Source organism: Centropristis striata, chromosome 18 (assembly GCF_030273125.1).
Source record: "Centropristis striata isolate RG_2023a ecotype Rhode Island chromosome 18, C.striata_1.0, whole genome shotgun sequence".
In the NCBI taxonomy this organism is placed as follows: Eukaryota; Metazoa; Chordata; class Actinopteri; order Perciformes; family Serranidae; genus Centropristis; species Centropristis striata.
Window position 1 is genome coordinate 21,544,881 of NC_081534.1, and position 15,576 is coordinate 21,560,456.

The following is a 15,576-nucleotide window of genomic DNA, read 5'->3' on the forward strand; positions in this document are numbered from 1 at the left end:
TTAATTCTTTATTAATTCTTCTTTGGACTATGTGTGTTCACTGGCCCTTTTGTATGTTTGTTTTTGTGATGAATTGTAACATTTCTAAGCAGTCGCTAATAGAACTGCAACAATTTGTCGATGCTCAGCATAAAAATAAAACTATTTTGATAATCGTTATTAAAAAAATTGGATGCATAGATAGCGGAAATTAGTTTTTCGCCTCTCTAATATGGGCATATATTGCTGTTCTATGTTCTGTAGCATATAAAACTGGATATATTTGTGTTTTGGATTGTCAATCCAACTATTATACGCCCGAAGATTTTAGATGAATCTAGAAAATAATCAGCAGATTAATTGATAATGAAAATAAGCCTGCTCATACTAATTGTTTGTGTATTACCTTTATATACACCAGTATTCCTCACTATATTAGTGTACATGAGAACAGTAATCAAGCCTAGCGTCTGTGTCTATTTTTAGTTTGAGGTGTAACATAAGTGATGTGTCTTTGAATTAACACCGCTGTCAGTTTAACTTATAACGTGCCTCTAGGATGTGTTGTGTGTTGGTGAAACTACACCCAGTTTTTTGAAGGTGTTATCTGTTGCTATGGTAACTGATTGCTGAATTATCTGAACCCATCTAATCTTAATGGACTCCTGCTATGAAGGAGGGCAAACTATGTAGGGAATTGGAATTGGTTCTCAGTTTGTTCCCATATCAGAGCCAAATATCTCAATCTCTCCTGGCACATTTTACCGCCACTAAGTTGGTCTATTACCCCGTAAAAAAAGGAAAAGAAAAAGAAGGAAGAGCAGTGTCTGTTCAACAATACTGCAATTACTGAGGAGGGAAAATATGTGAGGAGATATTGATTTGCATTTAAATTTCACACGTGGGCCCTAATTATCACTTTATAAATGTGTGTTTGTGGAGACATGGTGTGAAGCCTTTTCAGTAGAAGAGGAAATATAATTTGTTGTTTACACAAGCACCATTCTCATTTCCCATTCATGGTCTCAAGGTTAATGTTCATACACACACAAAAACGATCAGCTGCTGTTTTTTCACCCCCTTTTTTAATCCCTCTATCAGCTCAATGATATCACATCACACTCAAGTGTTTGCTTTTCACACACTCTGCTTTCCAAGTGCTACCTTTCCACAAAGAATGGAGGCAGAGGATGAAACCAGTAATAGTGAGAGAAAACTGAGATGGCAAATAAAAACACAGAGCATCAGAAGTAATGGTGCAGACACTGAATCAAAGAGATGAAGACAGAAAGTGACGGAGCGGGAGACAGGAGGAATCTATGTAGGCAGCTTTAAATAGAATCGGAGGTTGCAGTTTCCTTAGCAACTTTGTCTCCTGTCTACCCTCCCTTTCTCTCCAGGAGCGCGTCGAGTGTCGGCTACTCGAGGGCCGTGAGCGCCTCAGTCGGGTACGTCGCAGCGCGGCGTCCACGGCGGAGCACACGGCGGCGGGAGGCTGCGAGGCCATGGACCGACAGCTGGGGGCGCTGTCCCAAGCTCTGGAGCAGTGGGAGGGGGCCGCCCTGAGGGCCAGAGACGGCCTGGAGGGGGCCCTGGCCGCAGCGGCAGCATCAGAGGAGGAATACGACCTCTTGACCGCCCAGCTGGAGGACGAGTTAAAGGAGCTGGACGGTCGTCTGAGGGGGTGGAGCCAGGAGTTGATTAAAGCTGAAGGGCGGAGCAACGGCGAGGAAACGGTGGAGGGATGGCAGCTGGCTAAGGTATAGTAGTAGCACGGGACTGAAAATAAATGGCAGCTTAATGTCTGAATTATTCACTATTCATCTGCTCACAATAGTTTATTCAAAAAATAATAAATAATAAAAACTCTTCTATTCAACTGAGATTTGGGTTGGCCGACTGTGATGTGTGAAAAGCTGACAGCGGCTACTGTGCTGCGCCACGCTATGTTAATTTTAGAGAAGGTGATTAGCATTGTTTAATGGAAAGTACCCACAGGCACACACACCAAACACACACTGTGCAGACATACATCCTCTGCATCCAGCTATGCTTTCTCTGTCAGTAATTATCCATTCTATTTGTAAATCCTAAAAACAGATTAGTTTGTAAATCAGCTTTACTGGGATGACGAAGGAGTGACAGCTACAATCCCATCAGTTTCACTTGTTTTCTCCTCATTCTGTCCCCTCTCTCCCTCCCCCTTTTGTTTATTTTTTGCCATTATATTCCACTATCTCTCCCTCCCAAACATTCCTGCTTCCAATTCCTTCCCCTTTCCCTCCTCTCTGTTCTCCGACTTGTTTGAACCGAAGTGTACAGTGATGTCTTTCTCGACTGCAGGGGTCGCTTCTTAGATGCTCTCGCTCCTCACCTCCCCTGCCGCTCTCTTTCTAACCTCCACAGGATGTTTACAGTGTGACAATTTCTCTGTATTGTCAAGGCCATGCCAGCACGCACACCCTCACACTCCTCCTCCGGCCATGCCTTTCTCTGCTTTTCCTCAATTTGGGGCTGTCAAAGAACAGAGGAGGAGTCTTTCCCCTCCTCCGCTTCTCTCCCTCTCTCTCTCTCCTCCTCCTCCTGCAGCCTGTTTCCTGTGTCCAGCCTTGTTTTCGTTGCGCGCTCGTTTGTGTGCGTTTGAACCAATCCTGCATCTGTGAGGGCTGACAGCTGAATTCCACCGGGAGAGAGCGTGAGAGAGTGAGAAGGAGGAGGAAAAAATATGTGTGAGAGTGCAAGGAGTGGGAGGAGGAGGGAGAAAGAGGAGAGAGGTGGGGAGAGAAAGTAGTAGAGGGGTAGGAGGAGGAGGAGAAGAGGGAGAAGAGAGCAACGGGTCCAGGAGAACAGGGAGGGAGGGAGGGCTGTTTATTGGTCATACGTCAGAAAGAGAACGAGCGAGCGAGAGTCAAGAGAGCGACAGAGAGAGAGAGCTTGTACATATTTCATGGGACAGGATTTCATGACTGTGTGAGTGCAGAATGTGAGGCACGCTGAGGAGAGCGGGAGAACGTTATCCACAGCTCCTTCCTGCCACACTCCGCGAAGAACAGAAATGCTATTGTACAAGCAGCACTGTGAGTATGTGTTGGAGCGTGTGTGTGTGTGTGTGTGTGTGTGAGAAGAGCTAAAAAGACGAAGCCAGGGTGTGAATAGGAATGCGAGTGTACTTATTGAAGGGTGTCATGCAGATCCGTTGGGTGCTCGTCTCTCGTTGACACACACACACACACACACACACACACACTGAGCCAGCTGGCTTCTGTTTTGTGTTGTTCAGGATATACTGGAGGGCTTGCAGAGCGCCGAGCCGATGGCAGAGAAGTTGAAAGGCCAACTGAACGACCTGGTGCGTTACTCCAGAGACCTGGGCTCACAATCAGACCGGGTCACTGCGCTTATCAAACAGCACAACAGGTGAGTGGAGACTTTCTGCTTAAGTAAACAGAATGTGTCGGTGTTTGTTTTCATTATGTGGATTTGAAAGGAAACTGAGATTTTTTGGGGGGGGCATGTTTGAGCAGATTCATATCATGATGATATAGTCTGACCATGTTATTGTTGAATGAGTTGCATAGCTTGAGCAAAACACAATTTGATGTAATTTACATGTAATTTACAAGAATCTTGTCTCATGCATGCCAAACAGTAGAACAATGCTGCTTTGCATCATTTATTTCCATGTTAGCAGTGGGGGAATTTACTTAAGTACTATTTAAGGTACTTGTACTTTCCTTGAGTGTTTTTATTTTATGCTTCTTTATGTTGCTACTCTGCTTCATCTCAGAGGGAAATGTACTTTTTAATGCAAGGCAAGGCAAGTTTATTTGTATAGCACCTTTCAACAACAGGGCAATTCACAGTGCTTTACACAAAACATTAAAAGTATAGAAAGAGACATGTATAAAATGACAGTCAAATATAAAAAAATAAGAAAATATATAGAAGTACATCCAAATATGAAAATTTAAATTGAAAGCGAGCTGATAAAATATTTTTTTTAAATAACAAATATCAAAGGAATAAAAGTTACATTGCAATATTACTGGAAGGCAGTGGCAAACAGAAAAGTCAGTCTTCATCAGTTTTGATTTAAAAGAGTTGAGAGTTGCAGCAGACCTGTAGTTTTCTGGGAGTTTGTTCCAGATATGTGGTGCATCAAAACTGAATGCTGCCTCTCCATGTTTAGTTCTGACTCTGCTTTGTAGACCAACAATAGTATTTTGAAATCAATTCTCTGACTGATAGGTTGTCAAAACTTGTGTTTAAAACAATATGATCTCTGTTAATTATACATGCAATTGTATCAAAAGTACTGAATGTATGTTTTAAAAAAATACTTTAAGCAATAATGTTGACTTAAAGAATGTGTGGGCAGGGTGAAGGTAGGGCAAAACATTTAAGAAAATTTATAATTGTGTAATTACTATAAACATTATGAGTCTTGGTGTGTTGGTTTGTGTTAATAGAAAATACATAACTAATAATAATGAAAAGAAATGGCTCCTGCTTTACTAGCTGCAACATTTAGGTGATGAACACATTAATGCATCAAAAACTATAATCCAATATTAAAATAAACACGCTGAAATCTACATAATGAGTACTTTTGCTTGTGGTACTTTATGCATATTTTGATGCTTTTACTCAGTTTGAAGATTGTGAATGCAGGACTTTGACTTGTAACAGTATTTTACACTGTAGTATTGCTTCTCTTTCTTTCTTTAAGTCAAATATATGAGTATATGAGTATTCTTCCATTGAATGTTTGTTAGATCGTTGATATGATTTCACATCTATTTGCCAATATCATAATATCAAACACACAGAATATATCTTTGTGATAAAGATTTTAACCCTGTTATTAGCTCAGTCGGGGAACTGTCTTCCACATAATAACAGAAAATGCACAAAAAAGCCTATATACATAACACTCATTCATTCCATAACACAGCAGCAGAACCACAACAGAAAGAAGGCAGAGCTCTCCCCCAAAAACCCTCACATGTTTGAGTGGGCAGGGTTAGTGCTCAGTTTTACAAGCTTATTTGTATTAGAGGAGTGTGTTCCTGTGTGTGCGTGTGTGGCTGTCTCGCACACAGAGTTGTGACATGTGTGTCAGCCAGACGAAGGCTAAAGGTGACATAAAGCACCAGAGCCACCAGTTGCTATGCGACATCTAACTACCTTCACTTCACCTCCGCTTGTTCACTGTGTTTGTTTTGGTTTGTGTCCTTCTCTGGGTTTAATTTTATGCAAGGCTGAGTGTGAGTTGAGGGAAATCAGATACATACGGATGTTCTTTTTATTTATTTTTTTCCATGCTGATACATTGCATGCCTTGGTCTATTTACTGAGCTCTAATTGCCTGTTTTTTAAGCCCACAAGTGAGCCTGTGTTCATTTAGCCAATTCAAAAGAACAGCAGTGCATACAAAAGAACATGCATACAACCATACATATTCAACACATGCATGCACAAATATGAGAAGCCTACAGTAGCACAAATGATCTACTTAATTCTCATGAATATCATATTAATATTTTGAGATTTTGCAGGGTAGTGGGATGTAACACTGTGACTAACATTTATTGGCAGACAACCCGAGTGAGGTCAACTTTTTGGAGAAGCTTTGGCGGGTAATTTGCTTTGGATGCTGATTGGCAAAAACAGCACCCTTCCTCATTCACTGGGCTTTTTAGTCTGTAATAGACTTGGCCTCTGTGCTCTTTGCACCTGTCCTGCATTAAGCTCTGCAGAAAGAAGAGCAAGGAGAGTGAAAAAAAGAGAGAGCCAGTGGAGAGGAGATAGAGGAGGAAAAGGCAGTTACTCCCCCGTCCTCTTCATAGCACGTGCCAGATTTTGTCTGTCACAGCAGAAAAAAGTGCTTCTTCCACTCTCGTGCCATCCCTACTGTACTACCCTTTCATGCTCTCATCGCATCATTAAAACTCAAGGGTGTTTGTATGTATGTGTGTGTGGATAGAAGGTTGTGTGTTTGCTTTTACCTTGGTTTTTTTCATGCCTCCCTTTGGACAGTAACCGTTGCTGAAACAGCTGCGCACCTTGTTTCCCTGCTGTCATCTTTTCCATTCCTTCGTCTAGACTCCTACCTTTGACCTTCACCCTGTGCCCAATATTTATGAAACCAAGTGACTCATTTCCTTTGTTGTCCTAAATCTCCTCAGTTTTCAATCTGTGTTACCCACATTATGATTTTATAAGCTATTAACTGCAAAATATTGTTTTTTATTAATACATATCCCTTTTCCTGGAGTATAAAAAGGACTTTTACCATTTGTGTAATATAGAATCATGTAACTGACCCATAAATAACTCCAGAAGGCCAGAATCCCTAGAAAGTATATCCGTGTTGTTCAGTTCCATTGCAGGGAGAGTGTGCTCTATACAGCTTATAGTGAGGTGAAAATGAGTAATGAGGTGGATTTAACTCGTTTGACCTGATCTCAGATTTCACCTCAGTACTGTGTCTCAAGTTGTTCTAGTCACACATCTGTAAGATATATTCTGGTTCAGCTCCTTTTCAAAATCTTTGAAAATTAAAATTTAGTCTTGGAACATTATATGATGGCCATTCCCATTCTCAGTTATGTCCCATAAGTTGTTTTGGCAGTTTTCTCAGTATATACTAGGGGTGGGCGATATGGGCAAAAAAAAAATCTTGATTATTTAAAAAAAAATTCCGATAATGATAATCTGACGATATCTTCTGAATTGTGATTTATTTTATCAAAAAGAAAAACTGTTAAAAATTCTTCTTGCTTACCAGGACATCTATGGATGGACAAAATGTTTCAGAACAAAAGCTCTTGTTTATTTTCTTTAAACTTAAGCATCCAAGAGACTCCCAGTTAAACTTCAATGTAGAGACATTAAATGGGTAAACATCAGTTTGTTTCCTTTTTGAGATAATATAAATACTCGATAATGTAAAATTGCATATCGTCAAACCAATGTTAACGATATATATCGCCCATCTCTAGTATATACCATTTGTTACTGAGATTTGGTGCAAAATGTAACAATTTAACAACATCAATAAGCCCTTCAAAATACACAATTAAGACAACAAGACCTTGAGGAACACCACAGAAAAAGCCATGCTGTAATTTAGTTTTTAAAAAATTAAGACATTTTGACGACTTCAACAGGAATTGGGGTTTTTTGGCAATTGGATGGCGACCACTTCTGTTCTGGAAACTGATAAGAAACCCCCTTTCTATCAATATACCTTTAAAGGTTGATTTAAAGGTATATCCTAGAGGTTGTGATTATCCTAGAGCACAGCAGGTCATTTTATACAGTGAGGTCAAGTTAAAAAAAAAACACACTAATTCAATACACTGAAATGGCTACTGTGGGGACTAACATCATCACACATGAATAACATTAGGTTCATTGAATCCACAAGAGTCTCTGCTTCCCAGTCATATCAAATTTATACAATTTCAAGACTGTTTAGGGACCCCAGTATACAGAAATATTCAAATACAATAGGTGAAAATAAAACACATTTATACCGCATGCCAAAAACTGCATGAGATTAGCATAAAGTAGTATGTCTCCTGGGTAACCACTTTTCATTCAGATATCTAGAGGTCAGGTGTCGCCCCTTTGAAATGACCCATTTCAGTTTTTAACTATTAGTTTTGTTCACGATTTTACTTTGTTCTTGTCTGTTTTATTCGCTCACTTAAAGAGGAACATTTTGAGTTATAGTTTTAGTCAAGTTCTCTGTTAAAATGCTTCTCAAAAGTCTTTACAGTTCTTCAAAAACCCTTTGTTATCAGTCTGAGCTTCTGCTGTTCCAGCCATAGACTCCTATAGAAGGATATGAACAACAGAAACATTTCTCAGTATTTAATAACTCCCTGGTGAAAAAATGCAATGCACTAAAATGTTCATGATGATATATCTGTTTAATATATCATCAGCCTTCACTGTAACCCCTTCCTCACAAACTGTACCTCCGCCATATACTTTCTGTCTCACCCTCTTTCATATAGCATCAATCTGTCAGCCCTCGTTCTCTCCATCTTGTCACCCCTGTGAACTCTTGCCCCTCTCATATGTTGCCTCTCAACCCCCTCCCACGCAGTACCCCTTACAACCATCCCCCACTCTCCCTCTTTGCCCCAACGCTCATTCCTTCCACTTCACCCACTTCGCCATTTCTCCACCTGCCTGTTTCTCAGCCCTGCTCATCTCCCCAGCTCCGCCATAACATGAGGACAGCATGTACAGTATCTGAGCATCTGCGCATGTATCCTCTTTGTTTTGATGAGCACATGGGCTATAGACAGCAAGCACTTCCTCTGGTTGTGACCCCTCTCTTTCACCCCTCTTTGTTCTCTCATTTTTCAAGATGGAATTTAACTTGTGATGTTAAATCTTCTCTCTTGTCCTCACAGCCTCAGTCTTCGAGCATCCAGGGAGTGTCAAAATAAGGAGCGCTTGTTGGAGCAGAGGTTCCGTGCAGCCTTGAGAGACTTCCAGCAATGGCTGGTCAATGCCAAAATCAGCACCGCCAAATGCTTTGATGTGCCACAGAGTGTCGCTGAGGCCTTCACCGCACTGCAGAGGATCCAAGTAAGAGATATCTTTTTCTCAACTCTTATTTAGAGTGGACATCTGTTAACTTCCTGTCACATTTCACTCTATATGGCCTTGTTTTTCACTGCAATATATAAGTCCTGTACCTCTGTGTAAACAACAGTATAGGTATTCAATATGTGCTATTGAAATGTGATTCCAAATAAATACAAAATGTTAAAGAAATAAATAAAAGAAAATTGATTTGACAAAAATTGGAATAAAAGGGAATATATATATATATATATATATATATATATATATATATATATATACACAACCTTTTTCCAAGTGCCCACAAGAGTTACCAGTTTTGAAAAAGAAAAACGAGGCTCCATATACTATAAATATTGAACTGTTTACATTTTTACAGTCTCTCTTGGCATCTTCTCTCTGCTCTGTGTAAACAGCCAGCAGGTCTGTGAGATTTTTACAGAATTTTTGTCACTTGGCTGTTGGTCTCGGTGGAATCGTTCAGTTGCAGTTTTCAGGATCTGTTTAGGATTTTTGGTTACACATTTTTATATTAGACATGCATAATGAATGATGAAATATCACAATTTTAAGCTTCTATTTGGTTACATTTTCAGATGAAAGTTTATGTCATACCTAATTCATTCAAGTACTATCAGAGAGGTGAAAATACGGCAATAATGGCTGTTTTTACAGTTTCTGCTTATGCTAAATTATGTAATTTTGGTGTTTTTTTTAAAGACACCATGCTTTACTCACCCACTGGTTGGTTTGGGTGTTCTATGTTCTGCTCACATGAAATTGTGATGTGCAGTCCTCACTGTGGTGTTTTTGCACTGCACATCAGACTTTTGTTCAGCCTGTTCAGCCTGTTCAGCTATTACTGCTCCACTTTTGAATCTTTTTATTGGTGCTGGAATTATAAAGTGTATCACCTCCTGTGCAGCAGAGAAGGGTCCCCAGGACAAACCTGCCAGACACAGAACAGCAAATATACAGATTGAATCACATTTTGTTTTGTTATTCAGGGATAGAAAGTAGCAGAATTGATATTTATTTGAATGTCGCTGGATATTACTTCCAATCCAGCCTGTTGAGAAAGACCGACATTTTTAATAACTTGCTTTGGATGCAGGATAGGTAATAATACTCATTCATACTCTCATGTCTGACTGCCACCCAGAATGGCCATATAGTCTCACACTGTCACACATTAACCAGCTCCAGCGTAGCAGTAATGATTTCAGTAGCTGTTGTTAGTGGAGTTAGAGAAGGGTAATTTATTCACTTATATAAACCAAAATTATTCAGCCCGTTGAGGGAACAAAACCAGCAATCTTCTCTTCATAAATGTCTTTTGTGTTTTTCCACCTTTGGGCTGCCTCTGCTGCTTGAGAAGCTTGAAATCATCATACGTTTGTGTCCAGCCCGGGTGCTAGCTTTGACTGTTGTTGCATGCATTGTGCAGTCTAAGCGAAGCTTGCCACCACAAAGGAAATTGCTGAAAGTGAAATGATGTAATAGTTGAAGAATCAATCAACTTTCAATGGGAGATTGCTCAAGGGGATGTCTGTATTGACATGCCCACTGTTGAGTGTCCTCTGGCGGGCTTGTTGGACTGGCGGGACCTGCCGTAAGCTGAAAGCGGGCGCTTAGCCAAGAGGGATAAGAGAAAGCTCCACAGCGGGGGTCTCTGTGCCATTCTCTTCAAAAAATATCTGTGTGTCCCTCTTTCTGAGAAGTCTCTGTGTCTTTCTCTGAGAAGCTGGCAGGCGTAACAGTCTGGCAGCCTCTTTAGAGCACCCCAGGGCCCTGGCCAAGAGTCAGGTGCTTGTCGGTTAAGGTAGTCCCCACATCCCTGCACCAGACAGTTAATTACCTCTCAGACACCTGACCATGTCCACCACGGAAGGAATTATCATTATTTCTTTAAGCTGAGCTTGAATGGTAAGGCGATAATTATGCAAAATAAACCGCAGATCTCGATTTTACACTCTCACTTTACATAAAGGGGCAGTCAAAAGAGTATTAGGTTACTTGAAGAGCTAATTTTCCAAATAAGTAGGGAAGTTCTTCTTCAGAAGTTTCCAGTTTAGCCTTGAGGATGAGAGGGAATGTCATAGAGTGTACGGCAGTGAAGGAGAGAGGAATACAGAGGCGGAGCATGTTTTATTTATTATTGACTTGGTGAGGAATGTGGAACAATGTTTCCACATGGCTGACCTCCAGGAGGGCCAGCGTGGGAGGGGCGGGGGCATCCATTGTGTCACGCTTAATTGGTGGTATACAGTTACATTGGCAGGGCGAGAATGATAGGGAGTGTGAAAACAAAAAACAGTGAATTAACAGAGAAGAAGCGAGAGGAAATAAAGAGACACAGACGGACTTTCTTTGCGTGTGTGTGTGTGTGTGTGTGTGTGTGCGTGCGCGTGCGTGCGTGTGTGTGTGTGTGTGTGTGTGTGTGTGTGTGCGTGCGTGCAGTTTCACTGTACCAAATTTTTGTGTGTGTGTGAGGAGGCTGAAGCCGTAGAGTGTGTAAGTGATGTGCTGACTGCACAGATGGTGGAGTGGTCCCTGCTGCGCTACTGTCATCGACTCAGCTCTGAGGGAGGGGTGTGTGTGTGTGTGTGTGTGTGTGTGTGTACATTTTCTGTGGGTGGGTACAGAGCAGCTATGTAAAAAAAACCCAACACATTTCAGGCTCACTGTGCCATTCTTATCTGTGATTGCCTCCCTGGGTCAAGCCCCTCCTTCCACCCACGCATATGGAATTAGTAATGGCTCGGTCTAATTACTGTATCTGACAATGTAAAGTGAGATCTCGAGACACCAAAAAAAACTGTTGGCCATTTAGGGAATGGCCATATTGGTTTCCCATCAGCCATTGCATCAAAATTGGAAGACAAAAAGAAGTTGGGGATTGTCATTCTGTCCATTTCTTTTTGTCACTTTAACACCCTCCTCTCTTTGTGAGTGTGTGTGTGTGTGTGTGTGTGTGTGTGTGTGTGTGTGTGTGTGTGTGTGTGTCCGCGTGTGTTTGTGTCAAATAGTCACAGTCTCTTTGTCTTTGTCTGTGTATCCCCACAGGAGTTCCTGAGTGACAGGGAGCATGGCCAGGCCAGGCTGAGTACAGTAGGAGCCAGCGGGGAGCTGCTGATGGCTGTGGTGTCCAAAGACAGAGTGGAGGGAATCAAGGCCAAGGTGGCAAACGCCAGAGAGGACTGGAAGAGCCTGATGAGTAACCTGCAGATGAGGGAAGATGCACTCAAGGTTGGTTAAAATTCACTTTTGCTTGGATGCTGCATGTTGGCTATGGTCTCCCCTGAAAAAAGAAAATCTGCATTTTAAAAGGACTATATGGTTAAATAAAGGTTAACTGTACTTTTTGGATGTTTAAATGAATACAGAACTCTTTATTAACACTTTATGGTATTGTTTGGCATTGGGACTAGGGATGGGAATAATTAATCGGTGATCTATTAATGGTCGTTAAGAATTTGGTGGAATTTTTAATCGATCTGTGTATTTTTATCTGAAATTTTATCTATGACTGCGTATCAGTACTCACTGAACTGAAACACTGCAGAGCTTTCAGTTCTATCAAACCTTGCTAGCATGAATTACCAAGTTTGAATTAAACTTATTTAAACACAAAACACATTTAAATATGCAAGATTACTGCGAAAACTAATGTCATGCCTCTTCGGGGGATAAAACATAAAACATTGAACTCCTTGACGTTATCTTTACAGTTTAATCTCACTTGAGTTAGTTTTACGATTGACAGGATCAAGTCTCTTTTCATCCTTTCAAAATAAAAGTTGTTATCAAAACAGGCTTTTGCATAGTACTGTATATATATATATATATATTATTTTGCGCATGTATGCATGCAGCGATTAATCGATCGTTGACGGTATAGATAATCGAGTTGGCACGTTTCTTTCAAATGCCCATCCCTAATTGGGACAGATTTGGTTTAATTTGGTTTATTGTGAGTGTAAAGTACTTTAGAGCTAAAGTTCCCAACCTGGTGGACACCAAAGCTTTGTAAGTGTAGTCATGAGGTCTTTTTGATTTCAAGGGACGTAAGACAACTTTTTAATAGTAAATAAACTGTTCCATATCTTATTTATTTAATTCATTTTTGCGTTTAAGGCATAAACTTAAATCTCACAGAATAAGGGCACAAGACTGAAGACAAGCTCTCCTCAAACAGCCTCCCCTCTCTGTTAAACAGCCTCATCCGGGGGGAAACGTACACAGTTAAAACGACTAAAGAGCTAATAGAATTATGGCCAATAATCAAGGAGAGTAAATACCAAATTTGTCAAAAAAGACGCCTATTAAGTATTTATGATTGTAAATAATTTACAAAGTACCTTACACAGATGGGAATTGTATTAAAAGTTAACATGAAAAAAACATGAAACTCATCTCTGATGCAATATTCACAGGAAATAAAACTCAACCAAATAGCTCATTTAACACAAGCTTCCTGCAGTTATTATGTTCCCTCTTTGAGTTAATTATTTGGTGTATCAGTTATTCTTTACTGTTATTGTTAAGCATTGAATGTAATATGGAATAGCCATAAAATATGTCACATAATGGCTTCAGAGGGTATTTATATAGCGATCTTGATTTGGATTTGATATGGCAGAGTATAATGATTAAATTAAATTTTACTTTGTCTAGTGAACTTGTTTGTATCAGTTTGTGCAGAGGCAGTTTAGATGAGAACTCCTTTAGTTGTATTTCACGAGATAAATGTCACATTCCCAGAACCTGCAGTCCCAGATGACGGAGTTCGAGGCCAGCGCTGAGCCTCTGCAGGACTGGCTGAACAGCACAGAGGTCAGAGTTCAGGAGAGCAGCGCTCGGCTACATGACCTCCCAGCCAAGAAACAGGAGCTCTGCAAACTAAAGGTATTGTGGAGCCCAGAGGCATGCTGCTTACACAATTACACCAATCTGCTCTGTCTTGGGTTCTTTAAACAGCACTGACGATACCGGCTCTCTTGAAATTACATTACTTCTGTAATTATTGTGGTTATTCATTGGTCCAGCTCATGTTTTTCATAATATTTTATAGCCACTCCTTAAGCAATATGTTTCCATAATGTAGGATCCATTTTCTGTTTAATTGCATTATGTCATATTAAGAGTGCACGTTTTACAGCTCTCTCCTCAGCTGCTATCTCTGAGGCTCCCTTATTTCCTCTCTTCACTCAAGTAAACCCCCGTCATTACACCATAAATTGAATATTAAGTAGGTTTTCAGAGGGTACTAAATAGTTGTGGCTCTCCATCAGATATGCATCCCTAAAGTACAATCTCAAATCATCTGGGAAAAGAAGAAGGACCTAATTACATTTGTCGAGCACCAGCGGATCAAAATAGAGCAGCGTCTTGACACAATAGTCAGAGGAAAAGTCCAGAAATCTAATTAATTCTCCTTCTGTCACAGCTGAAGCGCTGCGTGGCTAAAAGGCCCTTTTCAGGATGCGATAACAGCCTCTGCGACGTCTGGCAGAGACAAAAAAGGAAGAGAGGCACGGAGCGTTAAAGAGATAAAACTGACAATAGAGGAAAAATATATCAAGCCCATCTCAAAGCTCTGCCCTTATCATTGTTGCTATTTTTGTATTTACTCTGTCGCCCACTGTAGCACTTCTCCTCATTGCCTTTTGTCTGGCCCTGCAAGCAATTACATTTCTCCCCCCAACACCTGAAGTACAGCACAATACATGCAGGCTTCAGTGTCTGAACCTGTACTGGCAAAATCCTCTTTACCTTTTCACATACACACCTCCCTCCTTTGCAGTATTTTATCAGTTGTCTCCTCTCCCTGCTCTGAGCTGTGGTGTCGAACCGAATATTTAAAAATGAACATCAGGAGAAATACTGCTGATGCTGTTTTTATAAGATGTTCTTTCCCCTTGTCTTTACCCATGTATTTTGATGTGCTCTTGTTGCTCTGTCTGATCTTGTGACATGTTAACCCAACCTTGCATCCCTCCTCTGTGCCTCTCACGTCTCCCTCCACTGTCATCGCTTTCATGTTTTTTGTCGTTTCATTTTCCCCTTGACTCAAAATTTTATGCTGCTTACACACAACCATCCTCTCAATGTGCTCCCATTTCTCCTCTCCTCCCCACCGTGCTTATCCGCTTGCTCCTTTATTTTTATTTCTCCATCTCCATCTCCTGCTTCGTACTGGTCCAGTGTGTACTGGAGGAGATGGCCAGTCGGGAGGCAGAACTGGGCAGGCTCAGGGAAAGAGCTCACCATCTCTGGGAGGGACAAGCAGCCGGCAAGGGCTTCGTCCACCGAGTATCCCAGCTGTCTGCACAATACCTAGCCCTCAGCAACTTAACAAAGGTAACATTGCCCCCACCCTGTACTCCCTCTTTCTTGTCCCCTTACCGTATCCATGCTTCTGTCTGAAAAATGCTGCAGCTTGCTAAAAATGTGCCTCGCTTGATTCATGTACTGTATGAACTAAAAACCATGAAGCCTCCTGTCCAGCCTCGTTGTTTACTGTTGTTCTCTGTTATTTGCTGTGTCATGCGTTATTCCCCAGGCGCACATCAGTCACAGTTGCTGTAATCAGCTTGCCTTGGGTAAAAAGATTGCGCTCAAGAAAGCCTCAGTATGCTCAGTAATTAACCTGCGCACAATAATCTATCTTTCACCATAAAGGACCTTGCGGCTGCAGCCTCATCAACATGAAAAAAGGCCAAGGCTGTGGAGCTTACCTTTTATCCACTGAAGCACTTCTAAAATGCCAGAGCTGAAATGTGCCGGTGCTTCAGAATCTGACCTTTTTTGAAGCTCTCATTAGATCACAATCTTGTGATTAATTTGACACAGTGGAGAACAAAACATTACACTGACCGCAAAGCGCCATTCTCTTACCTCAGGACAATGAGGGTGCCCCAACGATGATAAATGAGATTTATTTACTTTGCCGGCTAGCTAGTGGAGCTCTATTTTTAGGTCCTCTTC

At 41.1% G+C, this 15,576-nt stretch overlaps 1 protein-coding gene across 1 annotated transcript in view; it reads left to right on the forward strand.

Annotated features, from left to right (window-relative positions):
- Positions 1–15,576, forward strand: part of syne1a (spectrin repeat containing, nuclear envelope 1a) — a 169,426-nt gene that overhangs the window by 58,566 nt on the left and 95,284 nt on the right. The window contains exons 54-59 of the mRNA XM_059356191.1: positions 1,380–1,739; positions 3,260–3,396; positions 8,412–8,589; positions 11,653–11,835; positions 13,351–13,494; positions 14,794–14,949. Coding sequence (XP_059212174.1) covers positions 1,380–1,739; positions 3,260–3,396; positions 8,412–8,589; positions 11,653–11,835; positions 13,351–13,494; positions 14,794–14,949 — 1,158 coding nt within the window. The remainder of the gene's footprint in view (positions 1–1,379; positions 1,740–3,259; positions 3,397–8,411; positions 8,590–11,652; positions 11,836–13,350; positions 13,495–14,793; positions 14,950–15,576) is intronic.